Source organism: Pteropus vampyrus, unplaced genomic scaffold, assembly GCF_000151845.1.
Source record: "Pteropus vampyrus isolate Shadow unplaced genomic scaffold, Pvam_2.0 Scaffold50, whole genome shotgun sequence".
NCBI classification, from domain to species: domain Eukaryota; kingdom Metazoa; phylum Chordata; class Mammalia; order Chiroptera; family Pteropodidae; genus Pteropus; species Pteropus vampyrus.
In genome coordinates, this window is record NW_011888831.1 from 4,887,474 (window position 1) to 4,904,699 (window position 17,226).

General features: G+C 43.3%; 2 protein-coding genes across 3 annotated transcripts in view; one reads left to right on the plus strand and one right to left on the minus strand.

The window, feature by feature from the left end:
• The window catches only part of RPH3AL (rabphilin 3A like (without C2 domains)), a 159,805-nt gene extending 158,014 nt beyond the window's left edge, over positions 1 to 1,791 (minus strand). Inside the window, exons 1-2 of the mRNA XM_023530522.1 lie at positions 1,549 to 1,791; positions 528 to 756 (exon numbers count right to left, since the gene is read on the minus strand). The gene's annotated coding sequence lies outside the window, so the exon portion shown is untranslated. The remainder of the gene's footprint in view (positions 1 to 527; positions 757 to 1,548) is intronic.
• A 3,404-nt stretch (positions 1,792 to 5,195) lies between these two features.
• Positions 5,196 to 12,709, plus strand: CUNH17orf97 (chromosome unknown C17orf97 homolog). 2 transcript variants are annotated; one of them, XM_011359892.2, is made up of 2 exons: positions 5,196 to 5,589; positions 7,927 to 12,709. In XM_011359892.2, exons 1-2 carry the CDS (start codon positions 5,211 to 5,213, stop codon positions 8,415 to 8,417), a joined length of 870 nt encoding a protein of 289 aa, XP_011358194.2. In that variant the 5' UTR covers positions 5,196 to 5,210; the 3' UTR covers positions 8,418 to 12,709. The 2 variants fall into 2 exon arrangements, with proteins under 2 accessions (XP_011358194.2, XP_023386296.1); XM_023530528.1 differs by having other exon boundaries at positions 5,270 to 5,589; positions 7,924 to 12,709.
• The last annotated feature ends 4,517 nt before the right edge of the window (positions 12,710 to 17,226 follow it).

Sequence of the window (17,226 nt, forward strand, 5' to 3'; positions counted from 1 at the left end):
ACTTGACAGCATAAATTAACAAAAACTAATACAGGAAGAAACTTAGATCTTTGAGTTCTGAAAATATCCTGGAGGGCAGAGGTGTAGACACAATCAATTAACATTCTAAATGAAATTAAAATCCAAAGAGAGGCCTCAGCTTCCTCATCTGTACAGCCCTTAATTACAGAAGGTGTGAGGGAAGGGGCTATGCAAATAAAATCACTAGTGGGTAGGTCCCAACTTCTTGAGACTTGAAGTATGAAGAGACCAGCAGAGATAGTCCGGACATGACTAACAGATCGTTACACTCACACATTACACAGACCCCGTGTAATCACTTTCTGCGCATTATCTCATATGTACCATTATTGTCCCCATTTCACAGGCAAGAGAACCAGGGCTTACAACAGGCTGTGGGGGGCCTGAGGAGGCCAAGGTCCTAGTAAGGCCTGTTTGTCCAGGTCTACCCAGGGAATGACAGGTGTCATTCCAATGCTCACGTAGTTACAGGAAGAAAAAGACTTTAGGAATATCCAGACACCCACCTGAATTATTCACGGGGTCACTGTTGTCAAGGCAAACTCCTGAGGAAAGCATCTCAGTGCTGGGGCCTGGAGCAGGGCCCTGACAAGGCGTCACTCTCGTTGGCTTCTGCAAATCGCATACGTTCTGAAATCCATGTTTTTCGAGGAACAAATGTCATTCCTCAAGATCAGCCAGGAGTTGAGAATCTCTCATCACTGATACTGCACTCAGGCCATTTTGACTATTGGTCTGAAGTTCGAAGCAAAGCAAAACGAAACAATATGCAACACTGTATCTGCACTAGGAACTATGTTAAAAGTCAAATAATAACTCATTTAATCCTCTCAAACCCATAACGCATTTGTTACCATGACAATTGAAAAGATGAGAAAGCTGAAGCACAGAAAGGTTAAGTAAGTGCCCAAGGAGACACAGCAGATAAGTAGCAGAAATAGGATTCAAACCCAAGCAGTCTGGTTGCAGATCCCTGGCAAGTGTCAGAGAGAAAGAAACTTTCCTCTACCCTCAAGGTTCTGTTGGCTATCTTAATAATCAAATAGACATGAGACAGATTAACAAGGGAAAAATAACCATATTTAATACATATGTCGGGGAACCCCGCATACATGAGAGAGTCACAGACCCCACACAGGAGAGGTGCAGAGATAGAAAGGGAACATGGGTATTTAAGACATTCTGAGCTAGGGATGAGGTAAAATGCCGTGGGGGACTTCAAAGGATGATAAGAAGAGCAGATGTTGTAGTAAATAGAAGTTTGCACTGCCCTGTAGGAAGGTCAAAAGAGATTATCTCTGATAATCTCTTCTTGTGGGCAAGGTCCCTAATTCAAATTCTTCTAGGTAGTTAAGGGAGGGGCAGAAGTTCCTCTTGAGCCCATGCCTAAAGTTGCCTTTAGCTCAAACAATGGGCATACCACAGAGGTACACCTTGGGATGACTCATTCTGAACCCCCACAAAAATAACTAGGACATGACACAGCCTGCCAGAGTGGGGAGGGTAGGCATCTGGGTGGCTTCCCACCTGAGTCCTGCTGGGCTTCCTCTCCTCCAGGACTTTGGTCAGCTGAAAGAGTTATCCAAGCTCCTTCACTGTCAAGTTCTCCCTCTGGAACACTGCTCCTGCATGGTCTGAAAGATGAACTTTTTAAAAATGCTGAAAATGGGAGATGAGATGATGATTCTTTCAGCCAATGGCAGATCTCTGGGCCCTCCTGCCCTTTCCTATGCTGTATCCATCTGCTCTGGTGGCTAAACACACTAGAAAGTCATGTAGTGGGCCTACTATAAGGTGGAGAATAGGAAGTATGGAAGTAAAGCTATAGCCTGCAGGGACCTCGAGGGGAAGGGAGAAGATAAAGGATCCATGAGAGTTTGCTCAGGCTGCCACAACAAAGTACCACAGACTGGTGGCTTAAACAACAGAAATTTATTTCTCACAGATCTGGAGACCAGAAGTCTGAGATCAAGGTGCTGGCGGGGTTAGTTTCTTCTGAGGCTTATTTCGTTGCCTTTAGACAGCCTCCCATCTTGCTGTGTCTTCACATGGTTGTCCCTCTGCGTGTGTCTCTGGACTAATCTCTTCCTATAAAGACACCAGTCACATTGGATTAGAGCCCACACTAATATTCTCATTTTAATTTATTACCTCTTTACAGATTCTATCTCTAAATACAGTCATAACAAACATACTGGGTTATGACTTCAGCATATGAATTTGAGGGGGACACAATTCATCCCATAACAGGATCCTAAGGAAATGTACAGGCTGGAATTATGTGAGGTTTCAAATTGCTAGGAGAAAATATTGTATACATACCAGAAGGTATAAAGAATAATATAAAACATACAATGTACTCACTGCCCAACTGTTCAGCTTAAGAAATGAAACATTTTCAATACGGTGGAAGCCCCCTGTGTAACCTTCCCAGCCATGGTCTCCTCCCAGCCTCCAGAGGTAATCTTATCTAGAATTTGGCACTTCTCCGTTCCCTACATTCCTTTATACTTTTACTACATGCCTGTGCATCCTCAAATGATATATAATTCTGTTTGTGTGCGCGTGTTTTAAACTTTATGTAAATGGGAACATTCTCTATGCTTTTTTTAAATTGAAGTGAAATTCACATAACATACAATTCACCATTTTAAAGTGTACGATTCAGTGGCATTTATTGCATTCACAATGTTGCACAACCACATCTCTTTAGTTTCAATTTTTTTCATCATCCCATAAGAAAACCCCATATCCATTAAGTAATTCCTCTCCATTCCCCTCTCTTCTCACTCCCTAGCTACCAGAAAGCCACAGCTTTCTGTCTATGGATTCGCTTATTTGTATTCTACTGTAACTTTTTGCTCAGACTTTGAGAGATTCATCCAAGAGGTCGCATTTGACCATAGTTTTTTCTTTTTTAATTCTCATATAATATTCCATCATGAGACTCAATCACAAGTTTTCATTCTTTCTCCTGTTGATGATTAATAAAATTTTTAAAAAAAGATTTTTAAATCAGTATTATATACATGAAAAAATTTTAATAATAAAAAATAAAGTTAAATAAATAAAAGTTAATATGTTGAAAAAAAATTGTCACAGGGATGTAAAGTACAGCAGAGGGAATATAGTCAATAATATTATAATAACTATGTATGGTATCAAATGGTACTAGACTTATTGGAGTGAACACTTCATGAGCTATATAAATGTCTAATCATTTTGCTGTATACCTGAAACTAATATAACATTGTATGTCAGCTGTAATTGAAAAATAAATTTTAAAAGGAGGGGAATTCTGACCCATGCTACAACCTTGAGGATGTTACGCTCAGGGAAATAAGCCAAATAGTATATGATTCCACTTATATGAGGTACCTAGATTAGTCAAACTCATAGAGACAGAAAGTAGAATGGTGGTTGCCAGGAGGTGAGGGGAGGGGAAGAATGGGGAGTTATTGTTTAACAAATATAGAGTTTCTGTTTTGTAAGATGAAAAGAATTCTGGAGATGGATGGTGGCGATGGTCGCACAACAATGTGAATATACTTAATACCACTGAACTATGTACTTTGAAAAATAGTTAAGATGTTCAATTTTATGTTATGTGTATTTGACCCCAGTAAAAATTTTAAAAAAAATAAAGAAAATGAATCAATAAGCTATGGACATGGAAAAAAAAATCTTTGCAGCCATATATCTGAGAAAGGAGTTTATATCCAAGACATGTAAAAAGCTCTTACAAATCAACAATAAAAATATAAACACTCCAAGTACAAAATGGAAAAAAACGTCAACAGATACTTCACAAAGTAAGATATACAAATAGCCAATAAGCAGTTTTAAAGGGCTCAACATCATTAGCCATCAGGGAAACGGTACTTAAAACCATAGGGAAATACGTCATACATACTAGAACGCTGAAAATCAAAGACTAATGTTCTGGTTATCTACTGTTGCATAACTTATCATCCCCCAAAACTTATAACTTAAAGAATTACAACCATTTCATTACCTCTCACAATTTCTTTGAGTCAGGAATTCAGGAAGGGCTTGGTTGGGGTTGGCCTGAGGCAAGTCTCTTCTGCTATTGCAATCTGTCCTCGGCTGGATGTGGAAAAGTGGGGGCTGGAGCAGCTGGGGCATCTCTCTGTCTCTTCTCTCACATAGCGTTAAGGTTTCTCCATGTGGTCTAGTTTGAGATTTCTTACAGCATAGTGGCCTCAGGGTACTTAAGACTTCTTACCAGGAGGCTCAGGTCTCCAGGAGCAAGTCTTCCGCTAAGAAGGTAGATGCTGTATTACCTTTTATGACCTAGCCTAAGAAGTTACAGTCACTTTCACTACATATATTGTTTACAAATGAGTCAACCAACCTACCCAGTTTGAAGGGGAGTGGAATTAAACTCTGTCTCTTGATGTGGGAGTGGCAAGATTCTAGAAAGTCATGTGGGATAAGGTGCCGTTCCAGCCATTTTTGGAAAATACAATCTGTGTTGGATAAAGCTGGAAAGAAAAGCAGGTGACAGATCATACCAGGTTTTGCAAGCCACACTAAAGTTCAACCTTGATGTGAATTGTGATGGGGACCCACTAGAGGATTTTAAGCAAGAGAGTGAAATTATTGTCTTAAAAAGTTTATTCTAGCAGCCGTGTGGATAGAGAATTTGAGGGGAGGGTTTGGAAGCAGAGACCATTTAGGAGGGGGGTCCAGAAGCTCAAGTATCACACATGGAGGTCAGCCCTAGCCTAGGTGAGGGCACAGGGAGGGAGGGGAGGCAAGGAAGGCTGTCAGGTTTCTGGCCTGTCCAGCTTTTTTGTTCACTGAGATAGAGAACGATGGAGAAGTAAATTTGTTTTCTGAGACATGTTGGGCTTGAAAGGCCAAGATAGGGGTACGAGACTGGAACTCGAGAGTTAAAAATTTAGGAGAGAACAAATGACATATTTATTTTATGTTTTATTCTTTTTATGGTGACATTGGTTAAGGAAATCCAGTAAGTTTCAGGTGTACAATTTAACAGTAAACTATACACACACACACACACACACACTGCAGTGTGTGTTCACCTCCCAGTTAGGCACAAGAGTGAGTGCACGAGATGTGTGTCAGCCCAAGCATTTATAATCTCTCTATTCACTCTTCCCTGTGCACCATCGACTGTACCAAGGTCTCAGACTGAAACACGCATGTGCACACCTAGCTCAGAGGCGGCTCCTGGGCTGAAGTTTACGGGTTGCGCACGCGCGGCGCGCGGCGGTCGCCATGGAGACGCGTGGCCCTGGCCAGGCGCTCCTCACCCGGAGCGGCCGGCTTGGCTGCAGCGAGTCTTGGGCTGCCTCAGGCTCAGGGGGCCGCCCCGCGGGCGGATGGACGGCCGAGATGGGGCAGGGGCGTCGGGGTACCATGAGGACGACGAGGACGACGAAGAGGAGCCAGAGGGCGGCGCTGCGGGCTTGAAAGGATCCAGACTACCTCCCATCCCCGGCAGCGCCTCAGAGCCGACCAAACGGAAGGTGAAGAAAAGGAAGAAGAAGAAAAAGACCAAGGGGTCGGGCAAGGGGGACGGTAAGAGCGACAGCTAGCGCGGCAGCCTCAGCTCCCGTAGCTGAGATTCTTCTCCGAGGTCATCCACTCCCACCCCTCAGAGATCCCCATCTGCCTGGGGACTAGTTCAGAACAGCGTCAGAAACTCGCCGGTCCCAGAGATCTCCACTTCTCACACATACGACTTCTCGCTGCGCAGTGATGCTCATCTCTGCTCATAAAGATCATACATGTCCACAGAAACCCTCCCCCCAAAAGCAGAGAGACTTCGATCCCGCACCGAGAATTATCAGCATCCATGGAGACCTTTTACCCTGCACAGAAATACCCCACCCCCAGATACCCAGCATCATTCCTACAGAGCCTCGCAGCCCCACACAGCACCTCAGCTTTACATAGACATCCTCTCAATTTCCTAATCCCTCAGCAGAAACTCGCAATCTTAAATATCCATAACTTCCCCATAGAAATCTCAAACCGTCCTACAGAGATCCCTTTATCTTCACACAGACTTTCCCTAAACCAAAGATATTAATACACTAGTGGCAGGCACTCTTCATGCGCAGAAACACAGACTCCTGCCTTCTGCCTAGAATCCCTCATTGCACACTCACCTGGCTTCTGGATGTTTTGTAGACACCCAGTAAATGTATATAAAGTAGGATCCTCCCTGCACTAACTGTCCTCCCCCAACCCCATCCGCCAAGGTCAGCCTTTGACTGCACACACACCATGTTTGAGATTATAAAAGTACTACATAGTACCTGACATAGTACCAGTACCAGTCAGGTACTATGTAGTACTTTTATAATCCCAAACATGTCAACAACACTCCATGTGTCAGTATAACCACCAAATGAAACTAAACACAGATACCTCATCGGGCACACACAGTCACAGTCTACACTCACATACAGATAGGTACTCTGTTTCACATGCATAGACCCCCTCCCAAACAGTTTCTGTACACATACAACCATACGCACACAGGTTCTTACTCCAGTCGCTCTCGAGGACATGTCACACACATACATACATTAACCCTGCCACAAACCCACAGAGTCCCTACATCTCACTGAATTCCTCTCATAGAACTCTTTGATTTCTTAACAGAGGTGCTGAGCATCCACTTTATGGAGAGAGTAACAGTGACGTAGTATGCCCCTGCCTGTGAGTGCTGAGTCTCCACTGATACCTGTGTGGTCCCTCTCCAAGGGTTTGGCTATCAGGGAGGGAGTTCTCATTGACTCTGGCACAGCAGCCCTGACCTCCAATGTGGCTAGTGCTGGGTTCAAGTTTCTGGGCCCTGGCCCTTTGTGTGCAGAGCTGATACCCCGGGCAAGCTGGAGCCAGAATGAGTGGCAACCTTTCCCAAATTTGGGGGAGGAAGCAATGAAACGCTTATAATTATTTCTTCAGGTGGAATTATAATAAAAAGGCAAGAAAACAATTCTGGAGTACAGGTCAAAAAGCCCTCTATGTGTCTGCAAAACCAAATTAGGAAATTTTTTTGTCTTTTTTGGCATAGCTTCTGACTCTAGGAATTACAGTGGCATGTACCTCATACTGTCAGCAGGGGACACCAAATCGTTTTCGGGGAGTAGGAAGCCATAAAAATGTCAAAAGAAAATTTTTAAAATTTTCATTTCTTTTTTTTTTTTGAGGCGGGGAGGATTTCTCTCTCCCCCAAAATAGAAGGATAAGCTGATGAAAAAATCACAATTTATAGTGTTTTATAAGTGTGTTATATAATTCAGGAATGCTATTACTGTAAAAAAAAAAAAAAAATCAGTACAAGCCACACAACAGAAGTATTTCCTGGCTTGGCGTAATAGTGCTTTCCGCAGTCAAATGTAGGAAGCTTTTTTGTTGTTCTCTATTTCTTCCACCATAAAGAAGTCTAGACTAGGGGTAGAGTCATAGGCTCCTAGAACTGGAAAGTACTTTGGTGAGCATGTGACGAGGTGAAGTGGTAGGCAGCCTGGCACAGTGGAAAGAACAAGGCACTGGAAGTCAGACCTGCATTCAAGTTCTGGCCCTGCCACCTGCTGTGTGGCATTGGCAAGTGACTGAGACTTGTGGAGACTCAGTTTCCTCACCTGGAAAATAGGGCTGATAGTCTTTATCCAGAGGACCTGGTTCATAGTATGTGCTCAATAAATGGTTCCTCCTTCCCCAAAATGACTTGACCAGAAACATAGTCAGTGGATGTATATGAGGCTGAAGAGCTTGGCCACTTGAACCCTAGGGAAGGAGGGGCCTCTATCCTCTTACATCTTTGGTGATTTCAGCATCATCCTCAAGCAGGATGAGAGCAGGCATCACCACAAACACTAACACTGGTCATCTGCTCAGCAGATAAACATCAGAGTCCAGGCTTGAAGAATCAGCAGCTGTCTTCATCTTTTCATGGCATCTTAAGTCCCAGCAAGGATCATGGCCCGAGGCAAGAGCACAGACAGGATAAAGAGGAAAGCAATCTCATCCCTTCTTTCTCCCCCACTGTAAGTCTCCCCTACTTTGCTGAAATAGAAGAGAACCTTTCGAACCAGATCAATGAGAGTCTGCGTTGGGATGGAATTCTCACAGACCCAGAGGCAGAACAAGAAAGGATTCGCATATATAAACTGAACCGGAGGAAGCGGTACCGGATTTTGGCCCTCAAGGGCTTCCACTCTGACCCCTGTGCAGAGCAGACTCCTGAGAACCTAGCCTACCCTTCAGATAAAGACTGCAGCCCCAACAGCAGGCAGCCCTCAGTCAAAGCTGACCACCCTAATCACTACTTTGAAGGAAACCTTATTCCAAAGCTCCTACACTGTGATTTAGCTACTACTCTGCCCGAATGAAAATCCACCCATGATACTGACAAGCTTATAATTTATCCTTACCTCAAGTTTATGCATTAAAAAGAAGACGAATAAAAGGAAATCAGACCTACATCTGAAGGAAGCAGATGTCTGGTATGTCGATGAGGTCAACCTCTCCTTTACCAAGATGCCTTTAATTGCCCAGGAAAGCCACAGTTCCTTGACATAACTAATTTAATGAACAAAGTTCTTTTCAGAATTTCTTTTCTTCTCAAATAAGCTGGCATTTTTTTTGTAATTTCTCATCACCTATAGATGTCTATAACCTGCCCCCCCCCAAAAAAGAGAGAAATTGTATAGATTATATTAATTGTAGATCTTAAACTAATTTCTTGGGTAAAATTCCACACACAGCCCGCTTCTGTGGGCACAAGGAAAATGCCTCAAATATCCTGGAGCCCTTTTGTTTTAATTAAATACACTCCCTGCCCTTAGGTGGTCTTCAAAATAAATTGAGTTCCAGAACTTTATCCCTGGGAAGCTATGAGAAGTCACAAAAAGAATATTGCTTCTCTTGTAAATATGATCCTCCCCTAAACCCCCAAGATGGCCTTTTAAGCAAAGTTCTGGAGCATTGAAAAGGCCCTACTATATTATTTGTCCTAGATTAATATTCTTCCTTCCACAAATATTTACTGAGTGAGGGCCATGTGTTGTCTTAGTTTGTGTTCTTCCAGAAGCAGACCTTGGGACAAGGACTCAAAAGCAAGTAGATTATTTGGGAGGTGAGGGAAAGATCCTAGTAGAGAGGATACAGAAAAGGGAAGACAGCCAATCCAGGGACGCTATTAAACCAGCTTCTATATTGGACTACTGGGGGTTAATCGCACAGGGAAACACTGTCAGGATTATCCTGCCTGCCCTACTGTGGCTGAGGGGCCTGGGGGGATAGTAATGTCCTGGGCTGGGCCTGGGGGGTTAATAATGTCCTGGCAGTTCCAGCTTGCCACACCTGTGGGACTAGAGGCCTACTTCGGTTGTGGAGAAATCACCCTCAGGCACAAAGATGCAGATCTAAAGGTCCAAGGGATAGGTGTGTTCTCTGGGGTAGCATCGGCCACCTGTGTACAACACAGTGCAGGGCCCAAGAGGGACCGAGTAGAGATTTAAGGTGAGGTCTCCGCCTTCCAAGGAGTTAAAGACACGCAGTGAACTCAGGAGCAGGTGAAAGTCAACATAAAACATCATAGAAATCTTACCTGAAAGTTAAATGAAGTGGTCATCTGGGTCCCCATTAGCCTCCAGCTGACGGAGCAGCTCTCTCCTCACCCTTCCTTAGAAGTGCAGTTGCGGAGTGTTCATTTTGGCCATTGTACTCTGCCGAGACATAGCAAATGAACTTTTGAAAGAGCCCTGTCCTCCTCTGGAAAGATTAGCAGCTGCTCCTGGCAGGACCCCTGAAGCAGACAGGAATGGATGGCCCTCCCTGGGCCAAGGCTTATCGTCTGCTGTCTGGTTGAGGAGCACCCACGAAATCAAGCGAAGAGGAACAGGGGCTTTGGTGTGGCTCCATGGGGAGGAAGGGATGGGAAATATGCCACAGGACCTCGCCCAATGCTCCAGGGCTCAAGGTAAAGACACAGAGAGTGGAGCAGCTGAGCTGGCATCTCATGTGCTCTGGATCAACCATGGTGGCTGGGGGTGCAATGCATGGAGGAGTCTGAGGGCACACCAGCCTCAGGATGCTTTGGTTGCTTTGCGTTGTCTTCCATGGGGGGTGGGGATGGGGGGGGGCTTGTGGTCGCTTTTCTGCCATGAGATATTCTGGGGGTAGTGGTTAAACTTAAGAGCTTTGACACCAGAGCTGAATTTGTCTCTTTCCCATCACATGCTAGATGTGTGACCTCAGACAAATTGCTTAACTTCTCTGAGGCTTAGTTACCACATCTGGAAACAGGGATGCAAATATCTACCTCTGTGTGGTGAGAATCAAATGCAGTAATTACATAAAACATTTAGTATAGCACCTGGCCCCCAGAAAGCAATCCATTGTAAGAATTTTCAGCAATGATATTTTAGTTTGGGGTAGCAACATAGCCACTGGAGAGACCCTCCTGGGTAATGGTGTAGAGCTCACAAAGAAATGTGAAGGATGAGCTTCACAAAGAAATGTGGCTTCAGTGGCCGGCCAATGGATACAATTCAAGTAAACCACAAAACAAATTACAGGGGCCTGGAGCAGAGAGAATGAAGCAAGGATCTCAGAGTCCAGGGTTCTGGCAAGGGGGCTTTGGGCCCTACAAGAAAATGCCTACTTATAGCCTGGAGCCAAATGGGAGCCCTGCTCTTAAGATATAAATAGAGGAAGCAGTTGGGGGTTAATGTTCCCACAGGCACAGAAATGGCTCCAACTCAAACCATGCTGGGTTAGAAGTTTTAAATATATTTCTCATACCCAAGCTCTATCAGTAAGGACCTTTCCAATGACAAGGAATAGAAAACCCAGTGAAACTGGCTTACTGACAAAAGGGACTAATTGACTTATAAAGTCAACGGTCCAGGATTGTCTGTGGCTTCAGGCATGGCTGGATCCAGGAGGTCACATTGTGTCATCAAAATTTCTCTTTCTCAATATCTTGCCTCTGCCTCCCCTGTATTAGCTTTGTGTTCAGGCAGGTTCTCGTAACAGGATTGCAAAGATGGCACTGATGTTCTTGTCCTTCTTCGAAGAAAAGAGAGTCACTCCTGTGTGCCTGTCTAGTGCCCACATCAATCTCAGAGAATGTCTCTAGCCTGGCATGGGTCATATGCCCATCACTGGACTAGTCACAGCAGCCAAGGAAATGGAGTATTTGCTGCACAGACCTAGGATATGGTGGGCAACCCCACTGGACAGAGGTACTGAACAGATTGTGATAGCATCTATATGAAGCCTACATAGAACACGGAGCAATTCCCTAAAGAGATGCCAAGTAGACAGAGACTTGTCCATTACCGTTCAGATGAAGGATGATTAGTTTTTGAAAGATCCTGACCAAGTGTCATGGGAGTGAATTGCATAGCATGAGCTAATCTCAACTGGTATGGACTGATTGCACACTTATCTCCAGAACTACTGGAGACCCTCGGCCAACACTATGGATTCTATTAACTAATGATGAATAATATTCTGTAACCATGGATCCATAGGTGGTTCGGTACAGAATCGGCTAGGGAACACTGTTCGGTGATAATAATTGGGTTTATGATTTGCACCTGATTTTGGTGGAGCTTAAGGGATGGATTTCAACCTTTAAGGCTAGTCACGTGACTAGAATGCACCTACATGATCAACTCACTATAAAATACTCCCCATGAGTAGACTTTGGGCTTTCCAACCAGCAGTGGTTGGAGACTTGGGAACAGAGCGCTCCTGTGTGAGTCTTGTGAATAACCACTGTGGACACTGCAAGAAGACAAATTCCAGGGATGTAACAACTTTTGTGTGGATTGGTGCAGCAGATGTGTCCCCACCCCCACCCTCCACCCCCGCCTCCCCATGACCTCGGCTTCCTGGTATTCATGCCTTTCCTTTGAGTACTGGCTGAACCTGTTGACTCTAATGAATAGAATATGGCAAAAGTGATGGAATGTCACTTCTGAGATGAGGTTACGAAAAGACTGTGTTTGGGGGAGGGAGGGAAAGATGATCGGTGGAACACAGAGGGAAGGATGAATCTATTCTGTGTGGTGCTAACATGGTGGTTACGTGCCATTACACATTTGTCCAAACCCATAGTATGTACAACACTAAGAGTGACTCCTAAACTATGGACTTTAGTTAATAAAATGTGTCAATGTTGGCTCATCATCTACAACAAATGTATCATATTAATGCAAGACGTCAATACTAAGGGAAACTGGTGGGGGGAGTATTGAGGAGGTGTATGGGAACTCTTGTTATTTTCTGCTCAATTTTTCTTTAAACCCAAAACTGCTCTCAAAATAAAGTTTATTAGAGAGACAGACAGATAGACAGACTGTGGCTTCCATCTGTTACACACTCTTTCTCTCCCTCTCAGGGCTCTTGTCTTGGGGGAAGCCAGCTGCCATGTTGTAGGCCACCTAAGGAAAGGCCCACATGGCAAAGAATTGATGTCTCCAGTCAACAGCTACGTGAGTGAGCTTGAAAGCAGGTCTACCCCAGTTAAGCCTCGAGATGACCACAGCCCCGAGTGACACCTTGATTACAATCTGTGAGAGACCCTAAACCAGAGGTGTCTAATTAAGCTACACCCAGATTCCTGACCCACAGAAACCATGAGATAATAAAGTTGTTTTAAGCCACTGAATTTTGGCATAATTTTGTTACACAGCAATAGCTTATTAATACAGTTGGCCTGTTCTTTCACCATCAGTTGTGCCTCTCAGTGAGCTGCCTCACCCTTGATCTGAGGAGTGGAAAATCAAAACCCAGACTTCTCATAAGAAGCCGTGAATTATCTGGACACCTCAGACACCCATTGCCAGTGCTCTAAAGAGGTTTAAATTTATTTCCAGAAATGATGCTGTGTCCTACAGGGTTAAGAGGGCTGCTGGATAAGTTAAGTGCTAGGAAAGACTACATGGTTTCTGCTTGTTATGCTTTATACCTGGAGCTGTTTACAGCTATTTATATTATACTTTTGTGGTATGTGTTTTGTTTCCTGCCCCCCACCTTGTAATTATAATATTTTAGTTCATCTTATAGTTTATAAGTTCTTCTATATCATTTATTCCTTAGTCAAGTTCCCCGAGCAGTGGGGATTATTATCTCCATTTTACACTTTAGGCTTAGAGAGAAGAGGTGACTTGCTCATGTCTCACAACTTGCAAGAGATTTACTTTAAGGTCTCCAACTGTCTTTTGGGGAAATGTTTATTAAGCAACTGCTAAGTATGCAATTCTCTGCTAATTGCTGCAAGAATACTGACAATAATAGTCTCCATTGAGCAAACTCCTGCCCTGTCCAGGCATGGTATTAGGCATTTTACGCACACAATTTCATTTCATCTCCACAACGATCTTTGAGGTTCAAGGGTGTGATGATCCCATTCGTAGATGAGGAAACAGGCACAGATTGCAAAAGTGACTTGCCCAGTGTCACATAGGAGCTAAGGGAAGGGGCTGGAATGTCATACCCAGGTCTGGCTGATCCAAAGATGGAGCTCTTAATTACTGTGCTGCGGTGCCTCAGACAGGCTCCCAAAGCAGGAGGGAGCCAGGCTGCACACACCCCTGGATTTTAACCACAATGGGAAGAGCCAGAGGAAGACAGCACCGGGGGCTTGTCAGTTGAGTCAGTGGCTAAAGCAGGGCGGGAGTGTAATTGGAAAGGAGTTGTTCCTGGGAATCGTGGCCGGCAGAGAGAGAAGCTTCCTGGGGAGAGGGGGCCAGGGGAGGTAGAAACCTCTACCAGCCAGGCTCCCGAGGGCCCCTGGAGTGATGGGAAAACTCTCTCAGGCCTCCTGGCCACACTGTATACTTGTTCACAGTCAAATCCAGCCTTTGAAACTATTGACATGTCCCCCTCTGATCATCACTGGGAAGGATTTAGGAAGGGTTCTATCTCACCCAACCATCCCCATTTAACCACAATCCCCCCGGCCAGCACTCTTGCCTGCAACTACTGCCCATGCCTTGAGGGTGGTGCCTAAGGCCTCTACTCAAAATGTGAGCTTGAACCAGCAGTACCCACATGGCCTGGAGCTTGTTGTAAACTCTCTTGTTAGCTGGCTCTCAGGCCCCACCCCAGACTTCCTGAATCAAATCTCGTATGCTAACAAGATTCCCAGGGTGACTCATATGCCCGTTAACATTTGAGAAGCTCTGGTTGTTGGAACATGATTCCCCCAGGTCTCTCATATGTCTGCACATCTTGTGAGGAGAGTCACCGATGTTCCAGACTCTTCTGAAGGATGTTGGTGTGACGAACATCCTTGGAAGATAAGGAGTGTCTCCTTCCAGAGCATGGGGCAGATTTGCTTACTACTTGTAGAAGATTCTAGTTCCTAAGCTCAGAGTTCCTCTCCTGTAACACAAGCACTTATCTTCTGGTGCCACCTGGTCCTCTTCACTTTATTTTGTGGGAATTAAGGCTCGAAACCAGCACAAATGCCGATGCTCTAGCCGTGGCACTGCTGTATAAACTATCCTTCGTGTCTGACTCAAGAGTCTAATGTCTTTAGCCAACATCCATGAAAATGTGGCAGGCTAACTTGTTAGTTTGCAAATAGCGTAAAATCTGACTCTTCACAGTTCTCCACCCTGGTTTCTCTACACTTAAATCACCAGAAAGCTATACTAAGTTCTACACTCAGGTTTTACTTTTCAAACTATATAGAAAATGCATATTATTGCAGACAAATCAGAAAACACAGGAAAAAGTGTTTTTAAAACACCTAATAGTCCCTCTATTCAGAGAGCTAGACTTATCTCTTTGGTATCCATCCTTCTAGCCTCTACAAAAGAAAGACAAAAATAATGGGGTAATAATACATGTATTTTCTTTTCATGGATCTCTTAAAAATACAGCATAGCCATCTTTCCAAATCACTAAATTGACATCCACATCATACTTTGTAATGCTTGCCTGATATTTATCATAGAGACAATTTATTCAATCCCTATTTGTGCACATTTACTTGGTTTCCTATTTTTTAGCTATTCTAAACAATTTTACAAGAAACATCCTTATATGAACATTTTAGTACAATTTTCCAGTGCTTTGGGTACATTCTTGGAAGTAAAATTACAAGCCAAAAGATAATTAAAACAATAAACACTTGTATAGCTTTTAACTCATGCCAGATACTGTTCTAAGCACTTTGCCTAGATCAACTCATTTAATCTTCGCAACAACTCTATGAGAAAATAATTCCCGTTATCCCCATTTTAGAGAATTTAAGGGACTTACTCAAGGTCACACAGCTAATAAATGATGGAGCCAGGATGTGAACCTAGGTAGTCTGGTGAAGGAGTCCAGCATATGCTACTCCAAAATATGCCACTTCAGCATAAGGATTATTTTGAGCTGAAGGCAATTGAGAATCAACAGATGTAGGAAAAGTTCTTTGTTTTCCCCTTATCTGCCTACAAGCGGGGCATAAATTTCCCTTTGCAAAGGCGGCATAGGTTTTCATCGTCAATCCTGTACCAAAATGAGGGGAGCGACTGTTATCAATGGAGACAGCGAGCCAGCACGAAGATGAGTCTGCATAAACATAATCTTACTAAAATCATCCTTATCTTCCATGTGTTTCCCCAGTATATTTCCTAGTCACTTTCCCACAATTTTTTGGCCCTAGAAGCCCAACTTCCTTTTCTTTTGTCTAATCACATCTCCTCGGTTTATCACCTTTTGTTAAAATGGCATATAAGTTCTCAAGTCTAACTGTTTCTTTGGGGGTTCACGTCTTTTCTGTGAAGTCCTCATGAATGTAAAGCTATTAACATTAAAAAAATGTGTATGCCTTTTCTCCTGGTAATCTGTCTTTTGTCAGTTTAATCAGTTCTATGAAATGCTGGTAGGTTCTCTGGTCCAATGAGTTTGGAAAATGCTACATACTAGATTTTCTCTTTTGAAGATTTTCAATGCACGTTATCATATGAAAGGCTATTGGGCCTTATTGTACAGAAAATATTCTCTCCTCCTCACGTCCATGGGGGACGAATGGTTCCCTGACTCATTGATGTTAGATTTGGTCATACAACTTGCTTTGGCCAATAGAATGTGGGTAGAAGTAACAGGGTGCCAGTGCAGAACTTAAGAGGTATTGTATGTTTCTACTTGCTCCTCTGGAATCTTTTGACCTGTTCCATGGGAAGAATGTGCCCCAGGTAACCTCCCTAGCCTGCTTCAGAGACAAGAGGAAAGAACCTGAACTCAACACCAGCCTTGGGCAGAACCGCCCTATGAGCCCTATAAACTTGTAAGCGAGAACTAAGTGCTTATTTCTGTGTGCCACTGTGATTTTGTGGTGGTGGTTATGCAGCAAAAGCTGTTTAATACAAAAATCCAAAAGCCCTGTGATAAGCATATTTATCATTGTTCAGCTTTTCATTTTCCCAAACTTATTTGTTCATGGAGCCTTATTTTACTCCATAGAAAGCACATCGGGAAATAGTGATATAAACAAACCACTTGATAGTGATTATATTCTAAAATCAAATTATTGGAATTTAATTTTGAAAAGAGGCATTCTTTGCAATAGGATTCACTACCTAATCAATAGAATCATTTACTTCTTAAATTTCTGGGAAGTATACCAAAGAGCCTTGCTAGATTCATCATATTATTATTAATTATACCTACTACTTTTTCTCTTGAAGGCACCAGCTTAATCTGATACACTTAGAAAGGTATTTGCCAAGGGAAGATTGAAATATAATTAGTTTCAACACACGTTTGCCTCTTTCTCTACACACACACACACACACACACACACACACACACACACACACACACACACTTACAACTTTAATCTTATGCACTTTAAACATTTGTCCAACGAAACCTTGTAACTGCTAATTTGTCCATTCATTTCATGTAAAATGTACACTGCATAACCTAATTGGCAATATTAGCCCTCATCATCATCCCAATCAGCCAATTTGGACTTAATTCTTGTTTAAAAACTGGCTTAAAAATTTTATAGGAATGATAATATGCTTTCCTGGGACATATTTATTTCTGAGTAGTAACTCAAAGACTAACAGATAAGACATAGAGCCTTGCCATGAATTTGATGCTTAAATAAAATGCTTTCACTTTCAATATTTCTTTCTGAACTTCTCTTTGCTTTGCCCAAAGGGACTTTCCCTCAGGGAA